Source organism: Buteo buteo, chromosome 5 (genome assembly GCF_964188355.1).
Source record: "Buteo buteo chromosome 5, bButBut1.hap1.1, whole genome shotgun sequence".
NCBI classification, from domain to species: Eukaryota; Metazoa; Chordata; class Aves; order Accipitriformes; family Accipitridae; genus Buteo; species Buteo buteo.
Window position 1 is genome coordinate 37,399,017 of NC_134175.1, and position 12,498 is coordinate 37,411,514.

Sequence of the window (12,498 nt, forward strand, 5' to 3'; positions counted from 1 at the left end):
GAAGAAAAGAAAAGAAGAAAAGAAAGGAAAAGAAAGGAAAAGAAGAGAAAAGAAAAGAGAAAAACAAACCCTGAAGAAACTGAGGACTCGGAATCTACAGCAGCCTCTTGACAACAAGGACTCAGCAAGGAAAGGACAGAGCCAGAGACAAACCAGCTGCGGCCACTCCACCGTCCCGCGCCTCCCCGTGCCTCTCCCCAATGCCACCCACGCCCCCCTGCCATGAGCAGAAGCCACCCTGATGTAGGAAGCTCTCCGAGTTGGTGATTTTCCAGTACGGGTTTTGGGCAGGTTCATTTTCTTTTTTTTTTTTTTTTGGGTTAGCTAGTTGTTTTCTAAAGGGTCTCAAGAGAAAACCTTGTGGCCACCAGCATTCCCCCTCCTTGCTGCGGTCCTCCGGAGTCTCCTCCCCACATCACTGGGACTCACTCGAGTCAATTTGACTTGACTTCAGCCTCAAACGACCACCCCGGATCCAGGCAGATTTTGACACTTTGGGAGGAGGAGTGGGACTGCTGGCTTCGTGTCTGCAGATGAGCCAGGGAGGGAAACACAGCTCCTGCAATGGCATGAATACTCCCCCAAAAATATTTGTGGACTTCAAAAAGAAATCGTCCAAAAAGGAAAGATACCCTTCTCCATCTGGTTCCTCTCAAATGGGAGGTCAGAAATCTTTTTGGACAAGCGGGACTCTAACCATTGTCCCTCCAGGTGTGGAAGTGTTTGTCATGTGCATGTGTGTGTGTGCACAGATGTGGCTTTTCCTCCTTGCAAAACTTCACCTCAAAACCTGCAATCTGGAGGGCTTAACTGTAAGCAGGGAGAGAGATGCTGCCCCCCCAAAAAAACAATAATAACCTGCTGGACTAAGCACGGGAGCAGAGTTACAGAGGAGCATCGGTGCCTGCGGGATCAGGGCCCCGCCGACGCCAAGGGCTGCATCCCAGCCGACCCCACAGATACTCCATCACCGTCCAGACTGAAGCATCCCTATGCGGGAACAGGGGGATTGGGGCCAAAACTCTTCATCATCCTTTGCTGCCACGAGGAAGACCAACTATGGAGATTTTTTTTTTCTTTTTCACAGCCAAAAAAGTGGTTTGCTCCAGGGGAAAAAATATCCCAAACCTACTCTTTGTTTTGTCTTGGATTTTTGTTAAGGCTGGTTTATAACCTTTCCCATGGGTAGGAAAACGCTGGTCTCCATCCTTTTGCATTGAGGATACTGCTCACATTGCCACGGCTGATTCCTGCCAACCTACAGTAAGATCCTGCGATGGGCTCTCACCTTTAACCTGGGACCCAGCTCCTTGTTGAGTGACAGCAGCCACCATACCGCGGAGACCCACTGCCTCAGGCATGCTGGGACAGCCCTCGGCTGCCTTCCTGACTTTTTTGTTGTTTTTAATTTTTACATTTGATTTTGGGACTGTTGCCTCTCGTTTCCCCATGACAAGGGTCTCCAGGATGTTGGCGCTGGGAGGAGATCCTGCAGCAAAGGAAATGAAGGAAAGGAAAGCGAGCCGTGGGGTCTGGGTGCTGTGGTCCCAGTGGGCAAACATGCACCCGCCAGGTACCATATCCCACTGCCACGGCTGGAGATGGCAGCTGGCGCTGGTCAGAGGACACAGCTGATCTCAGGGGGAAGGTTTTTGCACCCCTGAAGCCCCTTTGAGCATCCCGGAGCCAAGCAGAGAGGAAAGGGGGTCCGCAGCACCACTGGGTCCCCACCAGTGGGGATGGGGCACGGGGGATTTGACGCCAGGGGGGCCTGGTGGAAGCTTCTCTCCATCACCGGTCGGGTGCCCTCATAGCCTCCCACGGCATGGCACCACACCCCCGAGCACCCCGTGGGGCCCCCCACCAGGACGCTTGCCCTGATCAAGGGCAGGACTGGACACCCCGCAGTTATTTCCCTCGGAGTTGCGGCGGGGGCGAGTTTTGCCAATGGACTTCCACGGAGACCTGGTGGGGCATGTTTGGAGCTGGGGGCGAGGTGTCTTCCCTTGCTGAAAAGAAGGGAGAGTGCCACCAAATGCAGATCTGCCCCCCCCCAAAAAAACCCCTGCCAGAGCAGTGTGACCCCGTGTTGCTGGAGGGGAGCACAGCGGGTGCTGGGGGAGGGACCCCTCTGGGCTCTGCAGGGCTGATGGAGCAGGGTCGCTTTGACCAGGGTGGTGGGTTAATGGTGCCGTGAAGGTGGGGTGAAGAATGGGGTAAAGGGGGCAGGTGGAGGAGGAGCTTGTGCCATCCCAAAGGGCCACAGGTCGCCATTGTCACGACTGTCCCGTCTCCTCCGCTCGCCAGTCCCCGTGCAAAACCTCCTGACTGTTATAGGCCAGTACCACCTTCCCCAGGACCCTTCTCTCCCCCTCTTTCTTGCTTTTTTGTTCATTTGTTTGTTTGTTTTGTTGTTTGATTTCCCAAAACTTGAAAGCCTTTGGCTGCAGCGAAAGGAGGCGTGCCATCGGGGCAGGATGGGAGCGGGCAGAGGGATGGCAGCTCCCCACAGACCTTAACTTTTGGGGCTGGTGCTTTTGCAGTGTGAGGGTCAGCTCAGGGGGCCCGGTGGCGTTCTCATGACGTGGCCACCATGGTGACACTGGGAGCGGGACACAGGGTACCTCCCTGACCTACAAAGCAAGTTTCAGCCATGGCCCCAGGAGCCGAGAGCACCAAAATCAATCCCGCACAGCCTCCCTCGCCACCCTGCACATCCAGCAGTGGGACGGCACTGCCTGTCCTATCCCCTCCAACCTGGGGGGAGGAGGATGCAAGGAGGGGGCTGCACCACGCTCACCCCCCCAAGCCACCTTGGCTCCCGGGATGGGGCACCGACCACCCCCCCAGCCACCCGCTCCCTTGAGCATCCCTGGCAGGAGGAGGCTGTTTGCAGGCTGCACTAATATTTAGGACTGGGGTTGGAGCCCGAGCGGATTCAGGAGGGGTTGGCCCCCCTCCAGGGGCAGCAGTGACGAGGTGTTCCTGTTCTCAGCACCCAGCGTTTGGGGTGAGAAAACCAAAAGAGCAGATTTGGGAGCTGGGGAGGGCTGGGTGAGCAGCAGGGTTGGTCGAGGCACATGGGGAAGTTCTGGCAATTTGCGCATCAAGGAGAGGCGTGAGGCTTGGGCGTCTCCGGCCGTGGTCTTTGCGCCGACCCCACGCCGGTACCCGGGATGCTGGTTGGGAAGGAGAGGACAAGGATGGCGCAGGGGTCAGGACAGCCCTTCCACCACATCTCCCTGGGGAGCGGCGCTCGGTGGCTGGGCTACCCCTTGTCTGTACTGCAGTGGACTTCGAAAACCACTAGTACAAGAGCATTTTGCACTATTTCTCTGCTCTCTCTCCCCCCCTTCTCTTTTTTCTCCCCCTTCCCCATGAAAACTCTCTTTTTTGTTGTTGGGGTTCTTTTTTTTGTTGTTGATTTTTTTTTTTCCCGAACGGAGCATTGTATATTTAACGACTGACAGTTCACCTCGCTTCCAGACCGCTGTCCTGGCACTGGCTAGGAGCCCTGCCTACTGTGCCCCCTCCCCAGCCCCACCAGCCCCCCGCCACTGCCACTGGGACAGACGTCACTGCGCACGTTACCCACCGTTGTAACACAGTTGTTAAAACACACCAGATTCCGAGTTTCCTGCCTGGTTTTTATCTTTAAGCAATACTCACTACACATTTTACGGTAGCTTTTTATAGCTTTACATACATACGGTAGCTCTGTTGTTTCTTTTTGTTTTGTTTTTGTTGTTTTTTTTTTTTCCAGTAAACAAGAAATACTCATAATCTTACTGGTGGGAAAAAAAAAAAGCAGTTTGTGAAAAACTGACAATGGAAGAAGAGCTTAATGCTCTGTTTAGCATTTTGTACTTAAAAAAAAAAAAATCTCACATTTTATTAAAAAGTGAAGATTGCTGTATACTATTTATTCAACTTATAATTTATGTTACTCTTTGATCTTTGTCTTTTCTCATGACAAAGCATTTATTTAATAAAGTTATGCATTCAGTTAGCTTGTGCCTGACCCTCGTGGAGCGTCTGCGTGCCAGGGCCAGCCAGTGAGCTGCTCCGGCCCCAAGCATCCCCTGGCCGGCTGCAACGTGCCCCTGGGGGCCCAGCCAGACCCATAGGGGTGCTGGGGGAGGTACAGGGCATGGGGTAATGTGGCGGCAGTGGTTTAGGAGAGCTTTTGATACCGGAGCAATAAGGCAGCGGTAAAATTGCAAGCTTGAGTTCAGAGCATCCGTAGAGCAGAGCTGCCCTATTTATTTTAGTAAGTGCTTTGCATGGATGTGGCAGTGGGGCATGGCAACTGGGTTATGTGGGGGGGAGTGCCTGGCTGCTGGTGACGCTGAGCCCCCAGCTGCTATCCCAAACTGACCCCCACAGTTTGGTATCAGACATGATGTTTGAGCCTCAGACCTCTCTGGGCCGCAGGGAGGTTTGTCCCAGCGTGCAGGAACATCCCTGCGCCATCCCTGCGCCGCCCAGCCAGACCGTGGTCCTCGGATGCCTCGTGGCAGCCCTCAGTGACCCTTCCCACTGCCCCAGATCCCTGATGCCGGATCTGGCCTCCCCCTCCACCCACACAGCCATCACCCTTCATCCTCCCACAGCCCCCTTATGTCCCTCCTCCTGTGCCCCCCATCCCCTCCATCCGCCCCCGCTGCCAGCATCACCCCATGTGCCCAGAGCGGGCTGCGACGCAAAACGTCTTCTTTGGCCAGGAGTGTGCTGAAACGTATCCCCCACCCTGCTGGCACCCCATTGCCCCCCCCCATGCCCCCCCAGGGGGCTGGCCCGGCTCCCCCCGGGCCCCCCCCAGTGCAGGAGCCGCACGGCAGCACCAGGCGGCGCGCTGAGCCCGACGGCGCTGCCTGCGCTGCTGGGGAAGGAGGCGTTGCTGCTGCTTTCAGCCACACAGGCACTGAAAATAGGCTTTCCACCCAAAAGGGTAGTGCTTTTTTTTTTTTTTTTTTTTTTTTAACCCCCAGCTAGTGGGCTAGTAGGTCGTAATCCTCCTACCCACAAGCTATAGCTATATGCATGTATATAGATAGCTATAGCTGGACATAGATACAGTCTTATACTAATTATATTATTTATATTATACTACTGCATGGGTTTCCTGCTATGCTAAAACTGTAGTTTGCTAGCGTAGATAGTTTTGTGTGTGTACACCAGAGCTGCTGGGGTTTCGGCTAGTACCCTGCGTGCTGCTGGCCAGGTCCCGATGCCCGACCGCACACCTGATTACCTAGAGTACAGGAGGCACAAAGGTGGCCCAGAAGAAACCCCGGAGCCAGGATCCAAGCAGTGACACCCATCACACACACCCTGGGGCAACCTAACCAGAAGCTCTTTGCTCCCCTTGCCTTACTGCTGTGTCTCTGCTGCTCTGCAAGGAGCCTGGCTGTCTGCAAGCCCCTTTGCTGGGCTGAGGGCTCCTGTCCCCTTCAGGCTTTTGACTCAGGAGCATGGCCCCAGGCATGGCTGGGCTCTGGCACCTCTGCCACCCCTAGCCCTCCCTGGGCAGCACCCGGCTTGGAGCATCCTCGTGCCCCACAGTGCTACTGGCATACATCCCACGGTATCTCCTGAGCTGCCTTCAGCTCTCCCCAGGGGCACAAACCAGGATGGTATTAAATGTTAATTTTACTGCTTTTCTCATGTTCTCCAGCTTCTATCCCCCCCTCCATCTTGCCTGTTCTCCCACACACACACACTTCCCTGCAGCCCCATGCACCCACTGGCTCCTGTCCCCATACAGTTCATGGTGCTCCCCACCACTGCCCAGCCCATCAACATGTGTCGATCCCACTCAACATCCTGGCACAGGGTAGGAAAAAACAAATGGGGAAGCAGCCCAGTGGCTTTGCCTTCCTTTGGGGAAGGCAAAGGGAAACCGCAGTTACCTGAATGCTGGCAGTCAGGGGCCACACAGGGCCTCTTCTTCAAGGCTGCAGTTGAATGCAGTGTGCATTAGTGGGTTTTTTATTATTATTATTGTTCTTTGCCTCCCCATGGTGCTCCAAGCACTGAGCTGTGCCATCATGCTCCCTTAGGCAGCACCTCTCACCCTGGGAGAAGGTGCAGGACCTTCAAGGGACCTGCCTCCACAGCCCCGTGAATTGAGCAGCTCAGCCAAGCCCTGATCCCACACGCAGCCCGGGCTCCCCTGCACCTTCCCAGCAGCCTGTTCTGGGCAAAGGCTTTGCATGGAAACACTAAGGCTAGCTTTTCAGCTGGCTCAAATTTTTCTCTCCTTGAGCAAGCAAAGGGGAGAGCCCTTGGAGGGTTCCTCCATAGAAACCCATGGAGGGTTTCTCCCTGCAGTGCCCCGCTCAGCCAAGGAACTCTTTGCATGGGGTGCAGAGGAGACCAGAACCATAGCGAGATGCTTAAAGGACCGTGGATGACAGGGAGAACATGTTCATGGAGACCAGGCCCATCTGCCGGCTAACAAACAGCACAGTTAGATGCAACTGCTAACTCAAGAAGCTCCTGAAATACCAAGGTTGGGAAGCTGTAAAGAGCAGAGCTTCCTTCTCCTTGTAGCCTTTGCCCAAGCATCTGCCAGGGTCCCTGAGGTCCCCGCACCGGGTAAGAGGGACCTCGCAAAGCTGCTCCCCTGCTCAAGGAGCAGGAAACCACTGCTCTCATGCAGCCTCTCAGCAACTCAGGGAGCTTCATGAGCATCACGCTGGACCTGGAGAGGGCATTCATGCTGCCACCCTCTCTGCCCAGCACAGCAGGACACAACCACCCTTTTCCACCCAATCTAGCTGCTGTCAGGCAGGGAGATGGTCTCTGCACATGTGCTGGCCAGACACTCATTTGAGAGAACTTGAGGGCACAGTTGCATTTTGCAGACTCACAAGGTACCATGTGTGGAGGAGGAACATAGCAGGCCAGTGGGCAAGTGACACCCGTTCCTCCCTGCTCATAGAACTGGGACCAGTAACAATGAAAAGCCCAACTCCAGTTGCCACTTGTTGGGCCCAGTGTTGACAATACCCCCAGCACAAAAGCTGAACAGGCCCAAATTTGCGTGTGATGCATCCAGAAATGTGTCCTATGAACAGAGAAGTGGGGAGGGTGAAGATGACAGTTTTCTGGCATCCCATTTAATTTATTCCAACTTTATGCAGCTCAGCTTTTCCAAAAGAAAAAAAAGAAAAACACAAAAGAAAACTTCCTGATTCCTAAACAAACCAAAAAGTACAAACTGCAGATGAGAGCCAGCATGTGCAAGGTTTACATGAAAAAGCAGAACACCCTCAGATGTTAACAGAAAACAGGTAGCATAATTTTTACAGTTACTTGGCTTTGCATGCAGGTGTGTTTTCTCTCTCTCTCTCTCTCATGCACTCTCACTCCCTCTCATACACATCCACATGCACACACCCCTACCCCTGACTTTCCAAAGGGGGTTCTTTCCCTGTCTCCTCCACTACCACATCCAAAGTCATGTGCAAAGGGCTTAATTTGCAGAGACCACCTGTGCCCTTCCCACTTGAGATCTGAAATGTGGGGCCAAGAAGGGGGAGGAGGGGGACAAAAAAAGCTCCAGAGCTCCCCTTCCCCCAGAGCCTATTGGGCTTTTTGCTTTTCCTTCTCTGGACCAAAGTCCTCAGATGAGGGGGTATCAGCAGTAGGGACACCAATGTGATGTTTCTGCAGCACCATTTTGTGTTTCTGGGGCGTGCTGGCAGTCTCCAGGGTCTGGTCCCATCCCTGCAGACCACGGTCAGGCAGCTTTCCTGCCTGGCCCCCACCATGCAGGCACAGGGCGCTCCCAGCCAGCACCCACACTCACCAATGAAACCGTTTCCTCCACCCTATTCAACCTAACCCTGCAGAGGACCTGGGATCTGGAGGCTGTTTGCTACTCAGAAGCATTTCCAGAAACTGAGAGATGCTTTACTCCCCCCCCCCCCCCTTAATTTCATTTAAGGAAAACCTGAGGCTTTTTCTGTAAGGAGAGGATTTTTGCAATTGCTCTGCAAATGGTATCAATATTAAAAAAAAAAGTGGGGGTAGAAAATAATAAAATCTCCTTGCTTAGGCGACAGGGAAGTTATTTATTCTCAGCTTCGGTGTGTTCTGTACAGAAAGAAATCGACAGGTGAAATAACAGCAGAGACATCTCTCCTCAGAGCGCCTGGAATCGCTTGGATTTAATCTATACAAATGTGTGTGTGGGCAGAGGTGTGTGTGTGTGTGTCAGGGCCTTTACAAAGCAAGATATATACTGTAATTCACTTACAAAAAAAAAAGAAAAAGTGTGTGTTGAATAGCAGATGCTCACTCCAGTCCCAAGCAAAAATGGAGGGACAAGGGCAGCTGCTTGGGAGTGCAGGTTTTAGATGGGTTTTTTCTTATCTAGGAACAAAGAAAGAATGAATGTGTGTGTGAGAGAGAGAGAGAGAGGAAGAGAGACTCTCTGGCTTGTTATTCTAAATCTACACAGGCATCCTTCCACCCAGCCCCAGCAAGTTCACTTTAGCTCCCTCAGCATAAGCTGATCCTAAGAAATACTGGGCAATAGCCCTTCAAATCCCCTAGTAAATCAAGCATTTAGCTTCGCCATCACCCAAAGGCCCCCTCCTCCCAGACCAGCAGCTGGAACTGGGTCCCTGTGAGGCTGGCTGTGCCCCACAGCTAGGAAGGGAAGCACACAGGGGTGTTTTGGGGTGGGGGGAGCTGTCTCATCCTTAGCCCTTTCCCTCACTAATGCCTCCTTGGGGGATGCATCCCAACCACACCAGCATGTTCCAGCTGGGAAGCCAGGGACTTTCCTCCTTCCCTCCCTCCCACACCGCATCCCATGCCAGGACCGATGGCTGGGCTGGGGCGCAGGGGACCGGCAGGACGCAAGAGGCAGGCGACAGTATTTACAGTCTTTGGTCTTGGGGAAGGGAGGGAAAGAGGGGGAAAGGGTGGGGTTTTTCCTTTGTTTTTTTTGTCCCACTCCTGCCCATGGCAAGGGGTTTCGTCCCCAGGAGGTGTCGGGGAGCACACGGCGCTCTGTGCTGGAGGGTGTAGGAAGATGCCGCGAAGCAGCAGGGAGGGCAAGGCTGCGGGGCGAGGAGCAAAAAACACCAGTTCTCTGGCTTACGTTGGGTGAAAGACTATAGGAAAGCAGTCCCTTCTCCTTGCAACCCCCCCACCGCCCTTCCCCTCCTGTTATCCCTCCCCTCCCCAGGAGCTGGGCAGCAGGGGAGGAGGGCAGCACGCAGGACCCAACCCTAGTCTCTTCCAGAGCCTAAAGAGACACGCTGAAACCCATGTAAAAATCCAGCACTGGGGCCACGGCAAGCCGCCTCCAGCGAGCAGGATCACGTCCGTCTACTGGCTCCGCAGGGCATGTGCTCCCCGGTCCTCCTGCTCATGGGCTGTGTAGAAGAGGTGGCACTCAGGATCCCCGCGGATGGTGGGTGCACCCTGGATCACCTTCCCGTGGATGGGGTCCACGCACCAGCACTCGCCACGCTGCCCGTTCACCGACATCTTGCACTGCACGGAGAGGGACAGGGCAGGCATCAGCTGAGGAAACAGGGGGACAAAACCTGCTTCCCAGCCCCACCAGCCCAAAGCCCAAACACGGGGAGAGCTGGGGTTTCTCCAGCAATTTGGCATTAGTTTAGATTTAGGCAACATTCAGGGATTCTGTACTCAGACACCCCAGGGTTTGTGCTGTACCAGCACCACTGCTCCAGCAGTCCAGGCTGAGGGCTGGACCTCTTGTCCCAGGGGCTGTGCCAGGGATAAGAAGCCGATTTTAATGAACCACAAGGACAACTGTCCCTGAGATGCGTCGCGCTCTGTGAACTGTGGATGAAAGCATCCACAGAGTCAAAAATCCCTGGGGGAAGAGGGATGAGACAGACTGACAGAGGAGCTGTGTAACCTTCTTCTCACCTGCCACTTGGGCTAAACAAACTGAAACATGAGAGCAAGGCTCCCACAGCCAGACACAAACATGTTTCCAAACAGGCTTTCACTCTGTCTCAGAACAGAGGTAAAGACCATGGTGCATCTGGACCTGGACTCTGTCCCCCCCAGCCTGGTCTGGTTAGAGAGAAGTTTCTTGCCCTGGAAGGGCTGCAGGCACTTTGAACCTGAAGCTCATCCCTCCATCCCCAGCAGATACGTCTCTGAACAGAGTGTAGTGGGAGACGCAGAGGTTACTTCAGCAGGCCAGTCTCCGCATGCACTCAGTAAAGCTGAATTCAAGCCATTTTCTGCAGCTGGACTGAGGTCAAAATGCAGCCTTGTTCATGGGAATAAAAACCACAAAAAGAGAAAGAAAAAGCCTCCCCAGCAGGAGAGTGCATCCAGGCACCCTCCACCCGAGCACTGGCCCACAGGAGCTGGGAGCAACTGGGAATGCTTTTGTTGGCATCTGCTTTCCAGCAAACGAAAAGGAGCTGATGCTCAACTCTGGAAACCCAGATAGAGGGAAATGGGTATCACTTCACTTTTGCCTTGTTTGCCCTTAACCAGGGCAGGGGGTGGGGGAAGAAGAGAAAGCAGTTTTTGTCCCCTCTCTTTTTCTGCAGCAGTGACCAGTGTGTCACCCGTCTGCACCCTTCAGTGCAGGCTAACTTGTTTACCAGGTACAAGAGCAGCAGAGACTCTTCTTTTGTAGCACACGATGCATCATTGCATTGCCCAGGCTAGTTCCCCAGACACAGCTCATCTCCTTACGGGGAATTCGCCAGCTCTGCTCCATCCACTCCTTCCAAGTGTGCTCATGCTGGGGGATCCAGCCAGCCCATGGGGAGGTGGAGGGCGAGGGTCCAGGTGGGACAGGGAAGAGAAGGGATGGAGGGACATTATCTCAGAGCATCCTACTTTTTTTTTTTAATGCTCCTGAGCAAGGTGTAGAAGTAGCCCTGAGAAAAAGGCTTAGCCATGAAAACAGCAGGTTTTCTGGAGTCCCCTCCAAAGGCTCAGCTACACATGGCTGTAAGGGGTGCTCATATCCAGGTACTATTCACCCATAGCTGCCAGTCAACCCTGGACAAGCTGGTGTTTTGCTGCCTAAGAGGTTTTCCCTTGTATTTTTTTCCCCATGCCTCATCTGCTGACACCTGCTGGTTTTGCATGAATGAAGTCAAGAAGCTGGAATTCAGACATACATTGAGTCATTTGAGTCCTTTTGGGTCCCATAAATACTTTCAGAAGCATGCTGCACCCCAACACCCACCTTGCCTGGAAGGAATGCCTCCTGGAGCTGTAGGACCAGCCTTGATTTGTGGAGGAAAACCAGTAAAGTGTGCTAGAAACCTTCCTGACCCCAGGAGCAGTGCTTTCTGCTTCACCTGCGAGACTGGCCAGCATTCAGCCCCTCCCTGCTTCTCCCCTCTAGCAGGGCCCAGCCAGGACCAGACCTGGCTCAAAGCACACGAAAATAGACCTGGACAGATAAGCAGCTCTCGCAGGGAAGAAGGGACTCTGAACTAAACAGATTCTCCATCTCTGGGGTGCCCATAGCCACATGTAGAAACGGGTCTTGCATCTCCACTTGCTAGCCCATGGCTGCAGATGCACCTGGGTGTTACTAAACCCATCCGTGCCATGTGTGATATTTGCTGTTTACCCCACACCTCGCACCATGTGCGTGAGATCAGCCCAGCCCTGAGCTGTGCATGTCCTCTGTGGCTGCACACGGTGGGGACGCATGCTGAGCCGATGGCTGCTGCTGCGAGTGCAGCCAGCCCCAGGGCTCCGGTTCTCCCCACTTACCTGTTTGAGATTGTACAAGCCATGTTTGTCACAGTTGGGGATGTGGAGGGAGTAGAGGTGCTCCAGGGGACCTCGCTCATCTGGCAGCCGCATAGTGGAGATGCGTTCCAGGACCTGATCCAGCTCCTGCTGACAAGGGGTCTGCAAAGAGCCCAGGAAGCAGAAAACAAAACCAAAAAAAAAAATGAGGGCAATAGGACCATTCAATGTCAACACTTTGGACAGGAGAAACACCAGTAGGGATGAACACCTGTGTGCACCTCCTCGTGACACAGGTTTGCTACTGGGTCCCACTGCCGACTTCACCTGCAGGCAGCCAAAATCAGAGTGCTGCATTTCCACACATGCCGATGTGTGGAGATCCACATAGGGAGACATGCACATCTCTCGCATATGTCTCGCGTGGCCAAGAGCCAACATGACACCAGCTCACAGGCCCTGGAGACACAGAGGAGGAGAAGCCTCACAGATGCTCCCATGGGTCCCACTGGTGGTGACAAGTGATATGAAGCAGGACTAATCCAGACAGACCAGGAGGGTTTCTGTGAGCATAGCCCAGTTCCCACACCTGTGATGCAGTTTTGGCCCACAAGTGCAACACAAAGCACGTGAGACCCCATGGGAGTGGAGGGGACGCCCTGGGAATGCGAGCGCCCAGGAAAGGCAGCCTCTGGAGGCATCCCTCTTGCTCCACAGCAGCCCCAAGCCAGGACTCCCAGCCAAGGCCGTCTGGTTGAATTACGCCTG

At 54.0% G+C, this 12,498-nt stretch overlaps 1 protein-coding gene across 1 annotated transcript in view; it reads right to left on the reverse strand.

Annotated features, from left to right (window-relative positions):
- Positions 1 to 6,919: 6,919 nt before the first annotated feature.
- IGFBP2 (insulin like growth factor binding protein 2) overlaps positions 6,920 to 12,498 on the reverse strand; it is a 63,911-nt gene continuing 58,332 nt past the window's right edge. Inside the window, exons 3-4 of the mRNA XM_075028702.1 lie at positions 11,752 to 11,892; positions 6,920 to 9,516 (exon numbers count right to left, since the gene is read on the reverse strand). Coding sequence (XP_074884803.1) covers positions 9,349 to 9,516; positions 11,752 to 11,892 — 309 coding nt within the window. The 3' untranslated portion in view covers positions 6,920 to 9,348. The remainder of the gene's footprint in view (positions 9,517 to 11,751; positions 11,893 to 12,498) is intronic.